At 40.1% G+C, this 20,965-nt stretch overlaps 1 protein-coding gene across 2 annotated transcripts in view; it reads right to left on the reverse strand.

The window, feature by feature from the left end:
- Positions 1-3,336: 3,336 nt before the first annotated feature.
- Ric1 (RIC1 homolog, RAB6A GEF complex partner 1) overlaps positions 3,337-20,965 on the reverse strand; it is a 77,947-nt gene continuing 60,318 nt past the window's right edge. For both annotated transcript variants that reach the window (XM_052187497.1, XM_052187487.1), the window contains exons 13-26: positions 20,772-20,810; positions 20,405-20,515; positions 19,095-19,184; positions 18,254-18,414; positions 16,918-17,056; positions 14,612-14,728; positions 13,206-13,934; positions 10,682-10,840; positions 10,460-10,596; positions 8,600-8,886; positions 7,687-7,878; positions 6,068-6,245; positions 5,734-5,922; positions 3,337-4,681 (exon numbers count right to left, since the gene is read on the reverse strand). In XM_052187497.1, the coding sequence (XP_052043457.1) occupies positions 4,393-4,681; positions 5,734-5,922; positions 6,068-6,245; positions 7,687-7,878; positions 8,600-8,886; positions 10,460-10,596; positions 10,682-10,840; positions 13,206-13,934; positions 14,612-14,728; positions 16,918-17,056; positions 18,254-18,414; positions 19,095-19,184; positions 20,405-20,515; positions 20,772-20,810 (2,817 nt within the window). In that variant the 3' untranslated portion in view covers positions 3,337-4,392. The remainder of the gene's footprint in view (positions 4,682-5,733; positions 5,923-6,067; positions 6,246-7,686; positions 7,879-8,599; positions 8,887-10,459; positions 10,597-10,681; positions 10,841-13,205; positions 13,935-14,611; positions 14,729-16,917; positions 17,057-18,253; positions 18,415-19,094; positions 19,185-20,404; positions 20,516-20,771; positions 20,811-20,965) is intronic.

Below are 20,965 nucleotides of genomic sequence, written 5' to 3' on the forward strand. Positions count from 1 at the left end.
AAATAAAAAAAGCAAAGATGAAATTAAGCATTCCATTATAAGAATACCAAGAAGAATGAAACAGAATAAAGGCAAGAAAGTACAAGACATTGCTGGAAGAAACCAAAGGACTAAAATGAAGGAGGCATTGGTGGCCTGAGAAACATGATACTAATCAGGACTGCATTCTTCAAACAGTTGTTTAGACATTACAGACCATCCTATAAAGCCTCAGTTGGAGTGTATGCACACCGAAAGTTCATGTGAAATTCATATGGAACCACAGGAGTGCTAGAATAGCCAAAGCAGCCTTGAGATAAATGTAATACTTGTACCTCCAAAATTTCCTATGAAGGAAGAATCACCCAGAAATATGATCGCACATTTTTAGTATGTCTAAAAAAACCCCGCATTTTAGTGTTTTTGACAGTTCAGTTGGGAAAAAAAAATCTTTTCATAAACTGTACTAAAAACATTGACTATCGATATGTAAAAGAATAGTTAGAGTTCCTCAAATATACAAAAATTAACTCAAAATGTGTCTTAAGCTGTAAAGCACAGGCCTAAGTATTTACAGCCTTGGGTTAAATCGTGGTTCCCTGGCTACGGTACAAGCGAAGGCAACAAGGAGAGAATAAACTGAACTCCCATCAACATGAGAAGCTGTGCTGCACCTAGCACAGTGGCCACGCCTTTAACCCCAGCACTCGGGGGCAGAGGCCGGTGCATCTTTGTGAGTTTGAGGCCAGCCTGGTCTACAGAGTTAGACCAGGATAGCTAGGCTATTATGAAGAGAAACCCTGTCTTGAAAGATAAAACACAACAAAAAACCAAAACCAAAAACCCAAACAAAAAAGGAAAGGAAAACTGTCTTCCAAAATCCCAAAAGATAGTATCAAGGAGGGGAAATCATAATACTAATCATAAATTTGGGTAAAGCCTAGTATCCAAAAATATATAAAATCTTGGCCAACCAAAGATCAAAACAATCTTTTAGTTTGGTCTAAACACCATGTAAGCCACATTAAGTGCAGGTAGCAGAAGCTGGAGCCTTCATTTACAGCTAATGGGGACTTTAGTGAAGGCACTCTAGCATGCAGAATTTGGTACTTCCTCAAGGGCACCATCACTTTATCATAATCCAGCAACTGCACTTCTAGAGAGAACATACAGAAAAGCCTTGTTCCTTGAATCCCCTTCCTTATGCATGAGATGGTCCAAGATTCTCAGTGGGTTTTCCTGAAGCCATGGATTATGTGCTATATCATACTTTTTACCTATATATGCACCTGTGGTAAAAGTTGGGAATTTGGCACAGTAAGAAATATGTATAGCTGTGTGCTGTAATAAAAGCTAAAACTGAGAAACTGTTAATGTCTATATTTTATATTTAGTTCTTTTTGGACTTTATTTGACTAGGTAACTGAAATCCTAGAAGGTAAGGCAGGGTAAGGGAGAATTACTACATGAATGTTTATAGAGTTACAACCTAAAGTCAAAAACCCAAACTGTAACCTTTAAATAGACAGTAAACACACTTATAAAATAGCATTATTCAGCTTAAAAAAAAAGTAGATATATGACGCCTAGTTTCTCGTACACTCCTGTTTGCTTGGTGGTCACATGGTGTGCATAATTCTCTATCATTTCTTCACCGTATCTTGAGCATGTGATGAATGGTCCCAATATTCTGTCACCAGGCACTTGGGTGTTCACAGCCTGTACCTAAATATTCTAAATAAATGATTGAACTTTGAGGGATTTCATTCAGGAGAATGTAAGAGGTAGGACTTATTTTTGCAGCATTTAATACACACCCTTCCTTGCTGTTAAGCCGAGCTACGTAAACAAAAGTTTACTTTGTGTGTGTAATAGTTTTATTACCCTTTACCAGGGGGTGGAAGGGATACACATTACAGAAGCAGCAGCAACTTTAATTACAAGCAAAGGTTGTTTTTATCTCCAAATGATCTCTTTTGGTATCAGCAAGAATTTAACTATATATATTAACTTTCAAATAGTTATGCTGAATATTTAAGTTCATTAAAGATATGGCTTACACAGGTGATATGTTTTAAACCAAGCAATGCAGCAAAATACAATTTAAAAAAAATATACAACAACCAAAGAATAATTTTTATTAAACTTGCCAAATTTCTTGCCTTGGTGTTTCCTAGCTCTACTAGTTACACACTATATTTTATCAATGAGTCATTCCCAGCTCACACCACAGGAGTAACATCAGCTCACTCAGACCCGGCATTTAAGATTGTGAGGTGGTAGTCAGATGACTGGGTACGGCAGCACATGGCTGTAAAACCCACTTGCTGGGGCAGCTGAAGAAGAGTTCAAATAGGAGTCCAGCCTGGGCAAGGCTCTGCCTCAAAAACAAAACAAAACAAAACAAAACAAAAAAAGCGGGGTTTGTGGGTTATAAGTTAGTAGTGGAACACTTGGTCAGCCTGAGAGGCCTACCGCTGAAGTTAGATGAACTCAGCAGCACTCATGTAAGACATCTGTAAAGACCACTGCTGCTTATTATGGTACATTGTTTTAATAACTAAATAGCCACATTGGAGATTGACTAAATACAAAAGAATTGCTGGCTTTTTTCCCCTAATGGAATGGGACAGAAGAAATTTCAGCTTGATTTATTTATTTATTTATTTATTTAGCCACACTGTATCTACTTATATAGGAAACCTTATTCTCTATTTTAAAATTCAGAACAAGGTGGTGGTTTGATACAATGACTTAAATAAAATTAGCACCAGAAGGACCAGGTACCAATAGTAACATATTTCACCCATTCAGGAATTTTATTATGTAAAATTATTGCACTTCTAATGTAGAAAGTAAATAACAGTAATTACTAAATTCAATAATTTTAACTAGTTGGTGAAATTTGAAATAATTTCAAAATAATTCTGAGGTTTTCTCTAAAGGTGCCTAAGAGGACCTAGTTTAAAAGGCAGGACTAGAGGGCTGAATAACATTTCTAAGCTATATCTGCATTATAAGAGAGGCTATTTTACATGGTGGTACGAATTTGGTCCACATCAAATACATTGTTGTTATAAAAATAAACAAGATTTTATAAAAAATAACATTGCATTCCTTGTTCAAATTGCACAGTACAAATAAGATATCTAAATTAATACTGTTATTAGTAATTAGAATTACACATGGTAGGTATGTGTTTAGTCTGAAGCAACTGAATATGTAGTTCTGCTTTCATAATGTATGAAAACTAAAATTTAAGTCACGTCTAGAAATACATAAAATATTTTTCAACTTTATAATAAAGAATTTACAAACTAATTTTTAGTAGCTGATAATACAGGATCCCACAGTCTATTTACATAAAAGCCCATTTTTATTCAATTTACAAAAGCAATAAATAAGAAACTACATTAATTTGCACAAAACCTGTTCCACCTCATGATCAGTGGGATAACTACTACTTTATAGCTGGGCCAACACACCTGTCTTCCTCTATGACAACCGCTCATTTTGGAAAGAAGAAAAAGTCTGTCTTTATTCCAAGAGTGAGGATAGTCATGCAGAATCCAGCGTAAAACCTTATAGATTATAATACACACCTTACAAATATGGACAGTGCCTTTGAGTATATTTACATGAATATTCACAAAAAGATAACAGTTCTTTGATACAAAATTTAGTGGTGTCAGCATAATTGATAAGAACCCCTTCACCCTCGGCCCACGTTGATCTAGTAGGAATTAAGCTTGCTAAAACAGGCACATCGCCTCACAGGTAAAGCTTCCATCGATTCAGGACTGCTAGTGAGCAGAGGACCGAAGCCAAGGGTCTCTGTCCACTGACTCAGTCTGCCCAAGAGTAGGAGTCCGAGGGCCACTTAAGAGTCCAGCCGACTCTACACAGGGACGCAAACAAGTAGCTCTGGTACCTGATGAGCTCCAGCAAGCACCTTAACACTTATTTAAAAGAAAGTTAAAAACAACCAACCCACCCCACAAAAACAAAACCAGTCTAGACACACACTGAACCAGAAAATATGGAAGCTATAAGTACTGAAAAAGTAAGCTCACTTGGGGCAAAATAATCCCTACACATTAACAATCTGTTATGAATAATCCATACAACTACCAATCTGTTGTGAATTAAATAAAAATATTCTATGTGTGCATCTATATAATGTTCATTACTTTCTATTGCAGCTTAAATTTTTCTTATGAAAGATGCTTTGATACCACACTTTTTTTTTTTAATGGAGTCAGAGGTTTAGAGGAAGAGTTCATTAAATTATAATACTTTACGAAAGTGTTCTGACCCAAGTTTTTTTACCTGTTAAATCATTCAGCAGGTCATAATGTGCTCAGTTGCACACTGCTGTGACTAATACTGCCCGCTATGACGTGCTCACTGTTGTCAGGACACGGAACAGTCATAAGCCCCATCCTGAAATGGCTCTTCCTCTTCCGCCTGTGCTGTGTCCTCTTCTTTCCGGCCGACCATGCTGTTACTCCCAGTCTCACTCTGAGAGATGCTTCCGTGGCTGGAAGAGCCTCTGTTCTCCTCTGCCCGGGCGCTGGTCTGTTCAGGAGTCTTACCCACTGTTATTGGCTGGAAGGTGTCAGGCTGGACCAGTTCTTCTGTTATCTCACTGAGCTTCTGCAGTTGTGGCTTAATGATGTTTAAAAATGGCTTATATCCAGGGCTGAATAAAGGGGGAAAATTAGCTGTCAACTGCTGTAATTCAAAAGGCTTGACAGAGGGGTTAGGGAGAGAGCTGTTAGTAAAGTGCCTGCTGTGCAGGCATGCAGTCTTGACTTCAGTCCCTAGGACCCACATATAAAGCTGGTGTGGTGGTGCTGGCAAGGCACAGATAGGATTTCTGGAGGCATGCTGGACAGCCAGCCAGCCTAGCCAAATCAGTGAGCCCCAGGTCCCAGTGAGAGACCCTGTCTTAACCAGTGAATACCTCCTGTGGAATGGCACCCGAAGCCGACTTTTGTCTTTTGCATGTGTGCACAAGTACCCACATGCACAACTTGGTTAAGTGTACAAGAAGAAACAAGGAATGAAAGACTTTAGACTCTGAGGGATCATTGGAAAGTATCTAACTTAAATTCATTTGGCAATTAAGGAAAACCAGATCTAAGGAAAGAAAAGAGCTTCAGATCTATACATGACTGCTGACAAAGACAGGACCTCAACTCCCACCCACTACTTCTAACTTGGAAATGCTAGTAACTGTCATGGAGTCTTAAAATCTACATAGACTATATAACTTGTCTTTCACATAGACTTAACCACAGAACTACCAATCTAAGTTCCAGTCTTATGATCACTTGTATGGCATCAATTTGAAGCCAGCATTATGCTTTCACATTATAAACTAACCAACACTATAAGCTACTCAATGGGCAGTACCCATTCAAGTGCCCGAGTACAGATTCGTTAATGGAAAACTACTTTAAAACATAAATATGAAAGCATTTTTTTTAAGTTCCATAAACTTAAAAATGTACAAAATGAGTGAATTATGTTTTTGCTTTTTTGGGACAGGGTATCATATGTAGCTCTGGATGACCAGAAACTTGCTATTTAGATTAGGCTTACCTCAAACTCACAGAGATCTGCCTGCTTCTGCCTCCCAAGTGCTGGGATGCAAGGGATGCCCTACCATACCTTGCAGTGATAATGGTCCTAACATGTAAAAGCCATCACTCGACAAAGGATACCATTCTTACGGAAACCAGCACTTACCAGTCTGTAGAGGCCCAGCGGTCTACAGCATGCAACCCTGTTTTTATGTTCTGTAACATTTCTCCATCCATCTCTGAAGACTGAGCAATCCCAAGAATTTGACTGACCACTGAGGATTCTCTGAGAATGAGGCCGATGACAACACACCAGTCCAGACATCCGGCCTCCATGAAAATGTGCAGCAAATAACTAGACATAAAGCAGCAACACAATGCTCTGTATGAATGACAGCTACGTACGTACAGAAAGGGCAGCAAGAACTCAGAAGGGACTCTTCCCATCTGCGCTGGAAACCTCCTGGGCTCTCCGTGCTCCCAATCCCCGAGACACTCACCGAAGCTGCACTTGAGATTTGTGGGGCCCTTTGCTCGCCAGCTCCATGGAGATGTGCTCCAGCTCAGACTGAGTCAGGCTGAGTGTGGAGAAGTTTTCATCCACCACTGTCCAGTCTCCATCCACCATGGAGCTGCTTTCAGTCAAGTCTGTAGCTGAACCAATGCTGCACTCATCCCCTGATGAAGAAATTGCACAAGTTATTAAGTGAGTGTTTTTCCCTTTCATTGAAAATACTATTTTTAAAATGCTAGCTTCTCATTAAGATTTCAAAGTAAAAACTTTCAATCTACTAGTAAAATAGCCATTATATGAACCACGTGTATATTTTAGGAGGTAGCAGACCATTAAAAAAATTATATGCCTTAGGATGGGAAAATATTCTAATTTTTCAATTAAAAGTAGTAGCAGTTAGGAGCCTTCACCCAGCAATGATGATAAAATGATAGCCCAATACTAGGTAAATGCCTGGCATTAAGAAAGCTATAAGAAAAAAAAAAATAATCTGGGCTTGTACTGCAGATCTGTAGCCTCACCTACCATGGCTGAGACAGGAGGACCTCAAGTTCGAGGGCAGCCTGGGAAAATGGAGGGCGTGCTTGCTTAGCATTCAGGAGGTCTAGGTTCAATCCCCAGTACTGGCTCCTCCATCCTCCTCCAACACAGTAACAACAACCCCCCAAAACCAAAACCCAGCCCAATTACTAATGAAGATTTAGTATTTTATAACCCCATAGCAACAGAAATTGCTTCAAAACCTCTTTTATTTGTAATTTAATAATGACTATATAGCAGAAATTAGTATACTGTTTTTTATAAATGGTCACATAATAAATATTTCAGGCTTTGAAAGCTAAGAGGTAAAATGAGGGACATTATATATAACAAAGAATTCTTTCATAAGCTTTATTAATGAAATAAAAACTAGTGATAGAAGAATTTTTTTATGACAAAAGTCTACTTACTCTAAAAATAGAATTCCTTATAACATTTTAATGTTAACTGGATTTCAAAGATAGTATTTCCTTATCAAAATTAATTGCAAAGGGCCAGCAAAACAGCTCAGGGGGTAAAGGCACTTGTTACCAAGTCTGACAGACAACTAGAGTTTGACCTCAGAAACCTACAAAAGATTGGAAGGTGAGCCCTGATCACACAAGTTGTCCTCTGACTTTCACGTGTGTATTCTTCCACATTTGACATCAGACACGCAGACATAATAAACAAACATTTTAAAACTTGATTGCAAAGATTTAGTGTTTACCTGTATTTCATATATCTAAAATATGGTAAAGTCCAGTCAAAGCCAATTTGTCCTTATTTATCTAGGTAGGCAGATATTCAATGGCTAATTCTTTGTTTTGTTTTTTGTTTTTGTTTTTCCCGAGACAGGGTAGCACTGGCTGTCCTGGAACTCACTCTGTAGACCAAGCTGGCCTCAAAATCCGCCTGCCTCTGCCTCCAAAGTGCTGGGATTAAAGGCATGTACCACCACCGCCCGGCTCAATGGCTAATTCTTGAAGAAAGAAGATGCTGTACCTTAGAAATACTATGGCACACAATCATTTCCCAAACAAAACTCAAGAAGAGCTATAACTTGTTCCTTTATTAGATATATACCTTTATTAGATAATGGTGACAGGAAAGCATCTTGCATTTGTGGTCCAGGAGATGAAGCGATGTCTGCGTCGCGATGGGTGGGGCCAATGTTGCTGAGCCAGCTCTGACTTCGTTGGATGTTAGAGATGCCAGCACCCATCTCAGGGGTAATAAAAGTGTCAGCTGATTGAGACTTTAACAGCTGCTCTCCCACTGCATGGCAAGTCCAGAAGCAAAAAAGGTGTTCAAGATGTCCTTGCTGCAGTTCACAGCGCTATCTGATCAAAGCCGACTGCCATTGTATACTGTTTCATTTATCCAAAACTAGGGGTGCGAAATTACAGAAGAGACTCTCAGAGCCTCCTCCTGTGCCTTACTGTGACTAGGCCATACTTTATTCTTTTGATCTGAATGACTTGCCTTGACTCTTAAGATGACCTAAAGTTTCCAGACAACATAATAAAAAGGTTTTGTTTAAACAACTAAAAGTCTTTATTAAAATATCTGATTTTTTCTTTCCTCTCCAAGTTTAGGAAAATGGCACAGGTGTTAAGGTGATTTATTATCATCCTGGCATGAATTCTGTCAGGTAAATTGTAGTGCAGTTTATTTGAGGATCTTGACTAATTCATTCTAAATTCTTTACCACAATAAAGTAAATATAGGAGTTTCTACATTCATTAGTTTTCAATCTGTTTATAATTTAATGATTAGATTTGTGAGTAAAACTTCAAGCCCAAAAGACTTTAGAAATAATAGTTTCTACTTCATTTCTACCTTTGGCCAAATGGGTGATATTCTGGGTGACATATAACAAGTTGGCTTTATCTGCTTAAATTTGCAATGAAAAGAGTTCCTTGAATGTCAACCATGATAACATGTCTATATATCTAAAATAAATAATTTTTGCAAAAATGTCTGAAGTCCACGTTACCTGCTCGGCACTTCCCATTTTTGAATGGGGAGCTAAGGGAAGAGGCTGGGATAATGGGAAGTGGCCACAGGAAATCCTTGTGAAGTCTCTTCAGGGCTACTACAAAGTTGTCTACACGGGCGGCTCGGGAGCGTTCTCTGCACAGCCAGCTGATCAGTTCAAAGCCTAGCTGGGCTGCGAAGCAGCCAAGGTCTTTCAAGCGCACATCTTCCAGGAGGCGCCGGGCGTGTCTCCACAGCATCATGTCGATGTACATGTTCTCAGCACAGTCACTGTCTTTGCTCCATCTGTAAGAAACAGAAGAGAGCTGAAGAAGAAGAACCTCACTGAAGAACTCTATTTTTAGGGAGCATTGATAAAGTTGAAAAGGAAGCAACAGATCCATTATCTAATTGTGTCTGAATAGGAAGCAGCAGCTTCAGGGCTTTTCCATATCACACCACAATGTGTTAAAGATACAGTGGAGCTAACTCTACCCCCACCCCTTTACATTTAAAACAGGGTCTATGTAGTCCTGGAGTTTGCTATATAGACCAGGATGGCCTCAACTCAGATATCCTCCTACCTCTGCCTCCCAAGTGCTGGAATTACAGAAATACACCACCATGCCAGGCACAGTTATCTCTTAAGACCAACTTGTAGAATTGAATATATAGAATAAGAATAAACAGGAGACAAAAGAAGCCAGACCAGGAAGAGGTGGTGTGTAACTGAAGAGGGAAAAGAAAGAAAAAAACAAACATACACGCCAACAAAAGAAGGGAAAATGAGATCCTCTCTGCTTGCACTTTATGGACATATGAACATAAACATAAAAATCAGCGACAAGTAAACATGCTCCATTATCTCTTAGCAACACGAGCAAACGTGCAACCAGGAGGAAGCAAGCGGCAGCTCTAAGTGAGAAGCCGAGCGCGGAGCAGGAGAGCCTGCATCAGAAGCAGGACTTCTCAGATCTGTCTCACTCCGCCTGCCATTAGCTGTGTGAACAGAGTCCAGTGCTTTCCTGAGCCTCTGCGTTTTCACCTGCACAATGAATAGTGACCCTACAGAGTTGTCAGGATTAAGAAGGGAACATGCAAATGCTTAGAATACTGGGTAGCACACAGTGAGCTCTCGGTATGATATTGACCAGTATTTAACTTCAGACTGTGACTTGGAATTGTTGATCCTCCTACGGCTGTATTTTATTGGTGACTTTCATCTGTATTTGTACTGGGGGAGGAATATTAATGACCATAACTGGAGAAAAAAGTAAAATACCATAATAAAACAAGTTGATTCTTGGTATATGATAAGTATTGCAGTAAAAATACAAATACAAAAAGACAACGAACAGACAAAAAGAAAACAACAACAACAACAACAACAACAAAAAACTCCAAAACAGGGAAGAGAAAACACAAGAGCCAAGAACAGCTAACACTAGAAGCAGTACAGGAATTTCCTAGCCAGAGGAAATGCCAACAATCTGTCAGGATCACTGAGTTTACAAAGCCATACTGCGAGAGACAATCTTCCTTTTATGACAGATGTAGTCTTTGGCCCTTCAGCCCTCCCATTACCTAGGGTTTTATCTGAGTTCCCTGTCATTAGAAGTAATTTACACTAATTTATTTCATTTAGAATAAGTGCATCCAAATCCATTTTAGTGCAAAGATATAAAAATTACAGAGAACAGAAGTGAACTTAACAGGAAGGAAACAGTAAAGAGAAACACAGAAGCCTTTTCTAAGCCTTTGGCAAACGAAAAAAGAATCTGCAACAGAACTGCATATTTTCTTAAGACTTGATGGTATAAATGCCCTGAAGTGTAGTGTGACAAATGCTCTGAACAGTGACTGCTCTCTGCTCTCTTACCTTTTCCCAGAAGGACCAGTTGGCATACTTAGTGTTTTCTGTAAGCCGAATTTACCAGGAGGAACATTTTCAGCTGACTGGGATAAACTGATGCTCCGATTCCTGAAGAACTCAAACCCACCACTTGAACTGGGCTCCTGTGGTTACACAGCATACAGTGGTTTTAGTCAAGGCTGCTCTGTGGGTGTAAGTCCTAGAGAAGCTGTATAATTTTGTACTAACCTGAGACGTAGGTGTGGATGGAGGGGTCTCAGATTCTCCAGAACCAATGGCTTTAAGAAATCGAATCATGTGTCGACACAGGTCCCACTTGCCCTGTTCCAGTGCTGTGTTGAACAGAAGGGTGGCATGCTGCCTACTGACTGCTGGGACTTCCATATTCTATAAAAACAACCAAACAACCAAAACAGATTCCATTTATAAGATACAATTGTGGATGACAGAGCAATTCTTTTCTTGACACTTCTCTCAGTCTAAGGAAGAGGCTGGCTGGGGGCAATTTAATAATAAGATTAAAAGGACCATTTAAAATTTCCAGATGTGCAAGAGTGAAGTAGTTGCTCTGCTTGTGGCATTCACACTACAGTTCGCTGCACTCCTCTTACACCTTAGCCAACAATTCACACCTACATTCGTCACTGCCTTTCTTTCTCTTTGACTGGAAAGTTACACCATTCCCATTTTATAGGAAATGGAAACAGAGTTATCTAAATTGTTGAAGCAAGATAAATCTAGGCTTTCCTGACTCCAAAAACCTTAGGTCTGTCTCCCCTGGCATTTTCTGAAGGCCTGACTAAAATGGCTGCTTCAGGCTGGACCAAGCAATACTGTTCCACACTGAGCATCCTCAGCCGAGCACCAGCCCTGCTTTGGTGGAAAGCTGCTGGATAGGCCGAGCCCCAGCCCCAGTTAGAGGAAAGTTCCCAGCAGCACAGCTAGGGAGAGCGCTGAGGGGCAGCAGCAGAAAAACCCAGCTGTAATGACTTTGACTCTTTTTATGACGATGATGTTTCTTCCATTAGGGCTAGCCAAGTGAACCCCAAACTCTTAGGGCCACTCACCTCTGCTTGGACATCTCTTGCCATGAAGCAAATACATTAACGAGATATCTGCTTCAGTCTGAGATTCTAACTAGGCTTAAGCCTGGCTCTTTTTTTTTTTTAATTTTATTTATTTATTTATTTATTTATTTATTTATTTATTTATTTATTTATTGGTTTTTGTTGTTGTTGTTTTCCAGACAGGGTTTCTCTGTGTAGGCCTGGCTGTCCTGGAACTCACTCTGTAGATCAGGCTGGCCTCGAACTCAGAAACCCGCCTGCCTCTGCCTCCCAAGTGCTGGATTAAAGGTATGTGCCACCACTGCCCAGCTATGGCTAGCTTTTTGTATAAATGATAACTACTTTGTAGTAATATAGAATAACTTTAAAGTAGCCTTTCAGATTTACAGTGGTACCAAACTTTTGAGCCCCTTTATCAAACAATGAAATAAGTTTTTCAGGGTCTCATTGTTTTGAGGGAAAAAATGTGTCAGGAGCATCTCAACTGTGGCAGACCTGAGCATCCTGAGCTGTCTATAGCAAGGCTAAGACTGGATACTGTGTAAAGCCCTGGTTTATTAAGAATCCTTTCAGTAATTTTACATTGTAAGGAAATACACGTGTATTATTGCGGGTAACTCAGATGCACGCACTAATGTCCAAAGTATCATTTTTCTCAGTGTTTCTTACATTTTATTAGTCTAGTCTAGTACTGCAAATGGAATATATACATCATATATATTATATATAAGAAAATTCCAGCTGCAGAGATGGCTCAGTAGTTCTTGCTATGCAAGCCCGATGTCCTGAATTTAGAATCCATGTAAAACCTCTGTAGTCTCCTGACACTCATGCTAAGATATGGGAGGTGTGTTGAGAGCCTTATTGAGGTGCCATGCCACCTGGCAGGAACTTGACATCGACCAATGTGAAGTTCCTCTCCCAGCCTTTGAGTGGGAACTCCTGTGTCAGCCATAATCCCCTCCACCTAGGGTGGTGGAGTGCTCAGACAAAGGTGAAGCCCATTGTTCTTCAAGGACCTGCAGTTTCCTGAGAAACTGTGGAGCAACTGAACTGATTCTGCTGAGATGTTTCCAGTCTTTTCCTCCTGCCTATATATACTGGGAGTTCTTCAATAAACTTTGAGACCTTGAAGACCAGGTGTTATCTTGGTCTCCATCTCTTTTTTTGCTGCCTTCCCATTCATCCTCAGCTTCCCTTGCAGGTAATCCGTTCGATGTGACTGCGGGCAGTTACAGAGGTGGAGACAGGAGAGTCCACAGAAGCATAAACCCAGCTCTTCTGGCTTTCGCAGTAGGGAACGCTGGAGAGACACAGTCTCAAAGAAGGCTGAAGGCAAGAGTCGATACTTGAGAGTCCCTGTTAAGGGATGTGCCTATCTGAACATATGCACACACATCCTTATACCTTCAATCTCATTTAAAATTATGTTCTGAAACTGCTTAATCTGTTTTAGGACCTTTTAGGGACAACCAAAATATTCAGGAATGTCACTTTTAAAACATTAAAGGATATCTCTGGTCACTAGGCAAGCCTGAGTTCTTTAGAATGAAAGACATACACAATAAAGAAAATTTGACTATTCCATAAGAGTGTAATTCCATAAACCCTATCATAAGGACAAATTTTTTCCCTCCTAAAATTAAGACCATGAATTTTTATCCCTTCATAAGGACAAGTGTTACCTGTAAGATAATAAGGTAAGAGGCAGCTGTGTCCAAATCCTGAGCCATCAAACATTCCTCAAATAAGTCCTTGGGGTTTCCAACAGCTGCAAAAAGGTAATTCCATAGTGCGTACTCAGTCTTCCTGGCACAATGCACCACTGTCTGAAGGAAAAGGGGGAACTCGGTGATGAACTTGGCCACGGTGGGAAGCAGAGGGTCGGGAATGGGCTCCCGTGAGGTAGCTTCTTCTTCCAGCACTTCATGCAGCATGAGTTCCAGCACGTGAGGGAAGTAAGGTAATGCAGCACAGGACTGAGCCAGCAGGAGGGCTTGCTCACCAAGGTTCCTGACCAGGAGCTGCCGGAGGATGTGGTGGAGGTAGATCTGAGAGGTTCTCTCCACAACGCAGAAGGGAAAGAGCCCCTCCAGCTGCTCCCTAGCACTGTTCCGTGTGTACAGAGAGTCATAGAGGAGAGTGTCATTGACAGCACCGAGGACCAACGCATCTTCAAACAGCACGGCCAGCGGGTAAATGTTGATGTGGAAAGGCAGCATGATCCGCTGCGACAGGAAGGAGTGGGGCTTGCGGTGGTCCCTGGGGAAGAGAGGGAGCCACACCTTCATCCCCGCTCCACCGCAGCTCAGCCAGAGGGCCTCCAGAAGGTGCCGCTTTGGCTTGTGTGCTCGGCAGGTGGTCCAGACATTTTCCACAGACTGGGCTAGCACAACAGGAGGACAGAACGGCAGCTGAGGGAGACACAAGAATTGCTGGAGTTTGGTTTTCCTATCAAATATGGAGGTTCTTAAGTTCATAGGTACTAGCTTTGTACATGTTCAAAATAAGTGTTTTTTTTTTAAATTTAAAGGGACATTTATTTAGAATTAGAGATAACAGTAATCTTTCAAAGTATATGTATTGAAATCTATAAAAAAAACAAATCTAGGCGCTGGAGAGATGGCTCAGCGGTTAAGAGCACTGACAGCTCTTCCCAAGGTCCTGAGTTCAAATCCCAGCAGCCACATGGTAGCTCACAAACATCTGTAATGGGATCTGATGCCTTCTTCTGGGGTGTCTGAAGACAGCTACAGTGTTCTTACATATAATAAATAAATAAATATTTGAAAAAAAACCCCAAAAAGCAAACCCCCAAATCCCTAATGATTACCAACCCCTATGGGTTTTTTTCCCAATAAATAAATAAAATTTACAAAAATGTACCTAAGTAGTAAGAGCTGGAAAATGAGACACTTTCTTATTTTAGGTCTTGCCCTTCTTTCTTCTTCAACCCAGTTGTAAGATGAATTTTATGTATGTTCTTAGCATCTAAACCACAACACACCACTCTCGGCTTAAATTCTTCTGTTCATAAACCCTAACCTCGTAATCACTTTTTAGGGCTTAAAATGCCTTAGGTTTTACTCACAAGCTTCCTTTGGTTAGGGTTACTGTCCTTTTCCCGGATCTGCGGGCCTGACCTGTCCCTTTGCATCATGATGAGCTGTCCTGCAAGGTTCAGCATTATGCTCTCTGCATCACGAGCCTGAAATTTCCAAAAAAAAAAAAAAAACCTCATCAATGCTAATTTATAGGCATGTTCTTGGCATTCCTTGCCACCTAGGAAAATTTATAGGTTAAACAACCAGCATTTACTGGGATTGCACTAAGTACAGCCATTTTGCTAGGCTCTGTGGGAAAACAAGTTTCCTGGACAAGATAGACAAAGTATAACATTACAGTGGTTAGTGACCAATGCGTGCAGAACTGAATTATCCTGAAAAAACTAAGAGAACTCCTTCACACACACACACACACACACACACACACACACACACACACACACACACACACACACACACACACTGGAGATGACCTCAGTGATGTAGGTGCTATCACTAGAGAAGGGTTAAAAGGATGAGACACCAGGAAGTCTAGGAAGTCAGAAATAGTAGGAAGAGACTGTATTTTAACCTAAGCATGAAATGTAAGTGAACACATGTAGCTAGGACAGAGCAGCTCCCCGGGTACCAGGAGAACGACCTCCTAGCTGGGCGGCAGCTTGGTCTCCTTGGGGAGACCTGGGAAAGTCAAAGCAGCAGGATACAAACTACCTTACATGCCTCTCAAATGAAAGAATCATTAAAAAAAATCCCATTTAGTCAGGATGAGTTACTGTATTTTATTATGGAAATTTAATTAAATGCTAAAGAGCCTATATATAGTTATCCTGTTAAACCCACTACCCCACTTAAACAAGGACACAGTGGGAGTTTGAGAAACACTGCTTTAAGCCAACTATCAGGTAAATCATGTAGTTTCATCTGTAAAGGGGAAGATTTATACAAAGATTTTTTCTCTCTAAATCTGCCAAGGTATTTATTTCAAAGTAAGACAGTATGCTATCTATTCCCTGATATCTAATTCAATCCTAAAATATGTTGCCCTTTCTGTGAGGTCGCCAGTCCCTCCCTTCGGTACTCAGCTCGGCTGAGCGGGGCGGGGGTGGGCGGGGCCTGTGGCCTGGGTCTCTTAGAGGAAGGCTTGCTCTTTTCTTAGAAGATGAGCTGTGCTGTAAGAAGAAAACAACTGAGTTCAAAAGGGAGCCTAGAGCGGGGGACCAGCATAGAGCCAGTGTGCAGCGTTGGCGACATGGGGCTGCTGGCACCCAAGACTACAGACAGAAGTGTAGGAAAAGAGAACAGCAGAGATTGAAAACATTTTAGAGATTCTCACGGAAGAAAGTTGCTCTTATTATTCCAAATAATAGAGAAATGGGTAGGCTGTTCCCACCCAGAATCCTTATAAATGCAGTGAAAAATGGCTCTATAATAGGTAGGTAAACTCTCCATAATTTTATGAGAATTCTCAAGTTTAATGACCTACCTAAATTAGAAGAAAAAGATGGAGAGAGCAGAACAATCTTCAGATTACAGATCATCCCTTGCACAACAGGCTCCCAGTTACATATGGTTGGAACTGCCAGAGAGCTGAGCAGTCTTGGAACAGGAAGTGACTGCAACCCAGGTGATCCCAGCGCATACCTGGTCTCTACACCCACCAACTGTGGGATTGGCTGTCTCTACCCTCCTAACAGCCGGGCGCCCTCTATACCCCAAGTCCACTTTACTTCCTTCCATCTTCTTCGCCTCCCTACTCTCTGGCTAATACTTAGTACAGTCAGTACAGCGTCCTCTCCAGTACTTCTCCTTCATGGTGTTCTACTCCGATTTCACTTTCCCCTGTATAGAGTAAACACTAATATTTGAAATAAATTTCTAAAGCTACCAATATTACCCACGAGACTTCTCTTTTCTGATACCCTTAGCTCTAGACACTAGAAAATTCAGCCCTCTGATTGCATCATGTTGTCTCTTGTCTGTAAACCTTTGCATGACTACCTGAATGTCTTTCTCTTTGTTTAGAACTCTTCTACTTCTGCTCTAGGCTTCTGATCAAATGGTATATAAGGGTTTTCTGCCTGATTAAACAGACTATTTCCGGTTTCTAGGATATGCCCTCAGAGTAGTCTGTATATGTGTACTTATTTGTTTAATGTTGATCAGACACTGGGCTCCTTGGCTTGCCACTAAAACACAGCATCTTCATGGAAGGTACATTACAGACACTTAGCATGCATTTGTTGAACAAATAAACCGACACAAATACTGACCAAAGTAAGACACTACAGACTGAAACGTAACCCCCTAAGAGCTCTTGGAAAGGCGTGGGTACCTGCTGCGGCATTTTCAAGGTGATGCCATTCTCTGTGCTCACTGACGTCAGTGTGACAGACACTACCAGGAAGGGGTGAGGAATGTACCGAGACATGGAGACCTCCTGAAGAACCTGAACAGTAGCTGCAGTATTCGAACTGTAAACATAAACAAAAATGTTCACAGCGCAACAGTGTGTGGGTTTTTTCCTTTGTAGTTGCTGTATTACAGCACATTGTATGTCTACGCAGCAGATCCAAATGTCTTCTCCTCATTGTCCTTTCCTCCCCAAATATCATTCCATTAAGATTATTAATATTGGGGCTGGAGATAGCTCAAAGGTTAAGAGCACTGACTGCTCTTCCAGAGGTCTTAAGTTCAATTCCCAGCAACCACATGGTGGTCTCACAACCATTTGTAATGGGATCTGATGCCCTCTTCTGGTGTGTCTGAAGACAAGTGACAGTGTACTCATAAATAAATAAATAAATGTTTTAAAAAAGATTATTAATTTTGAGAGACTCAAAGACCATATACAGGAAAATAAGACAATGAAAGGCAACAAAATGCTGAAAAGCAGGAAAAATAAAACCACAACACAGAACATCCCCAAATACAAATACCTGGGAACTGGGGGTCAGGGACAACTGTGTGGTCGAAATGACAAAAGGTTATCTATTGAAGTAGTGATGTTTTATATTTTTATCTTTGCATTACTAATCCATCACATTACTTCAACACATACCTTATTAAAAAATATATACTTTTAAGAACAAAGGAAAACACTCCCATGGTCTACATGCTGCAAGTTGACCAATGTCAACAATATAAGGTTTCTGTGCTGCACAGTACAATATCCACTGTAACAGAGCTGAAATGAGCTTTCTGAGGATAGTTCCCCAACTTTCCACAATTACACGAACAGTTTATTAGCCACCAACTTGTAAATTGTGGGGAAAAGTATCTAAGACTTTTCTCAGTTAAAATGATAGTCCCCTCCCTACTATACAGAGAGAAAAGCTCAGACAGTTGGTATAAGTTCTGAGTTTTTCTTCACAATTACTACATAGATATTACCAAAACTTTTTTTTTTTTTTTTAAAGATTTGTTTATAGCTGTCTTCAGACAGACCAGAAGAGGGCACTGGATCCCATTATGGATGGTTGTGAGCCACCACGTGGTTGCTGGGAATTGAACACAGGACCTCTGGAAGAGCAGTCAGTGCTCTCAACTGCTGAGCCATCTCTCCAACCCACCAAAACTCCTTATAATGAAACAAAATATGATAATGGAAAAAGGGCTTTAGAAACCTGATAAAGAGGAGTGAGACAGACTCACCCCATGCTATAACTCACCCATCGGATTTTCTTTCAATACTGTAAAGGCATATTGAACAGTCTGCTCTAAACACGACCACCATGTCCCGGAAGACACTAAGCAGTAATGTTTCCATTGGTGCTTTGGTGACATGAGCAAAGGCATTGTCCAGGTTGGATGTCCGTAGATAGATTCTGAGCTGAAGACAAAAAGAAGCAGCACATAAAAAATCAGATGGTCACCGAGGGTGCTAAGTTCTCAGACAGGCCACCTTTATCTACAGACTCCTCCTCCCCAGCTCTCTTTAAAGTAACAGGAGTCAGAAGAATGAACAACATTTGCAAAAAATGAATGTTTATATTTTGGCACGCTAATTCTTTATAAGTGAATGTAGTGTTATGAGACCACGTTTCAGATCTTTGTATTCAAACCTGACCAATGAGACTACTAATTCCTCAAAACCACCATATAAATCAATACATTAATAAAGCTATCCTTAAGAAGTCATTCTTACAAATTTTTTACTTTTAATGTTTTATTATCAATCCTTAGAGTTTATGTTCTACCTAAAAGGTTATCCTTTTTAGGTTTATTTACTTCTAAGACAGGGTTAATATTGAGCCCAGAATGGAGCTGAACTCACAATCCTCCTGTCTTAGCTTTTTGGGTGCTAGAATATAAATGGTTATCTTACAAATTCAACTTGTCACTTTAAAAAAGAACAGGAAGAATCTAAACAGTAATTCTACTATTGAAATATACTAAAATTATTGGAACAAAATGCTTTGTTCAGTTTTTAATGCCTTATTGACTACCTAAAATTAAATCATGCTTGCTCCAAAATTAAACCTCTATTATTTCTGAGAAAAAAAAAGTTACCTCTTCTTGACGGTCACTTAAGTTATAACAGGCAAGGACCATAAAGTCATTCCACCAGGCCAAGCCACCAGTCACAATCATATTTTGTTCCTTAAAAGAAAAATTTAAGATGTACTTACTTACCTTAATTACATTACTCAAATTTTCAACAAATATAATACTCTTAGAAATCTCAGATTATTTCTGCTTTATTCTTACAAAATTATTTCTCTAAGCTTTTTATTAACAATATATCATATCTTGTCTTTAAAAAAATATTCCTAAAAGAAATAGCTGTGTCATTCAAAATATCTCAGTACTATACAGCATCATTAATCTTACTTCTCAAACAAACTGACTTAAATTCTGGCTTTATTTCTCAGCAGATGAGTGCACGAATCCCGGTCTTTTAGCAAATGATAGTATTAGTGTCCAGACTGGGTCAACAACACCAAAGCATTAAAAGTGCCTGGTACACAAAAGACACCTATTTTAATTCTCTTTATTCCTTCCCATTTGACTCTTATAAACTCAAACTCATTCTCCCTCTGACCCTCCATCCCCATTCCTGCTATCCAGATGCACATATCACACACAGAATGATCTCTAGTTTTCTAGACATTTAGTTTCCCCACATTAGATAACTCATTCTTAAAGATAACATTAAATCCTAAGCTAAATAACTATTGCTACTAATCTTTTTTTTTCCTTTTCATGTGTCTGTCAAGTGGTCTCTCTCTCTCTCTCTCTGTGCGTGCATGTGTGCGTGTGCGTGTGCGTGTGCGTGTGTGTGTGTGTGTGTGTGTGTGTGTACACCAGGGTTTGAGGTCTGCTATCTTCTTTGATGGCTCTTCTACCTTATTCTCTGAGGTGACATCTCCCAGTCAGAGCTCCTGGCTGATATGGCTGGCCTCTTGCTCCAGGGACGACTCATCTCTCCCTCCCAAGGATGGCATTCCATGTGATGTGCCATTTCCACTAAGCGCGTAAGTGGCCTCTGGGGATATGAGCTTAGGTCCCTTGCTTTTAAATAAAACACTTTAGTGGCTGAACCATCTCCCAGAACTTGTCAATGATCTTAACAAGAATGAAAAGCCAATTATCTTAATGAAAATATCAAGTAGTTTATCAAAAGGGACTTATTGGCAATTATCAGATGTCAGTTTCTCTTCCCACTTCTCTTTCCCTCCAGGAACCTGTGAATACCGCAAGTGCTTTACAGTTGCGCTATATCTCCAGCCTCAGGATCACTTTCTTCCCTTTTCTTTTTTACACTTTGTATTTTGAAATTTCTTTTTCTTTTCTTTTCTTTCTTTTCTTTCAGGACTAACCTGAGTAATGTTTCCAAAAAGTTTCCATCTTTTGGTGAGCAGAGAATAGTGTGCAAATCCAAACTTGCCGGCTACAGCGATGTTTTGTCCAAGTTTATCAATAGCTGAAAACTGTTTAAAAAAAAATTAAAACCTTTCTCCTGCACATGGTATAATGTACTTAATAAAAGGTGAAGAGACTACAAATACATGTTTGCAAAGTATGATTTAAACATAAAATGCTAAACTAAAAACCTAAATATTGACAAAATGTGGAGGAGAATCCACTAGTAATACACAGCAGGTAAAGCTCTGGAATTTCCTTATGAACCCCCAATGGCCTGCCCCCCCCCCCAATGATGGCAACACCAACAAAATAAACACTCACCCGTATAGGCCAATTGCTTTCTAGATAGGTGCTGGAAATCTATAGAAAATAACATATCAGTTTGGTAAGACTTATGAAATATACTCCAAATTAAAGCATTAACTTAGCACACAGGTGAGAGTCAGCCTCCTACATAAATACTAGCTTTAGTAGCAAGCCCTTAGAATTGAGCCTCTGTTTATGAACCAAGGTTT

The sequence above is a fragment of the Apodemus sylvaticus genome, chromosome 1 (genome assembly GCF_947179515.1).
Source record: "Apodemus sylvaticus chromosome 1, mApoSyl1.1, whole genome shotgun sequence".
NCBI classification, from domain to species: domain Eukaryota; kingdom Metazoa; phylum Chordata; class Mammalia; order Rodentia; family Muridae; genus Apodemus; species Apodemus sylvaticus.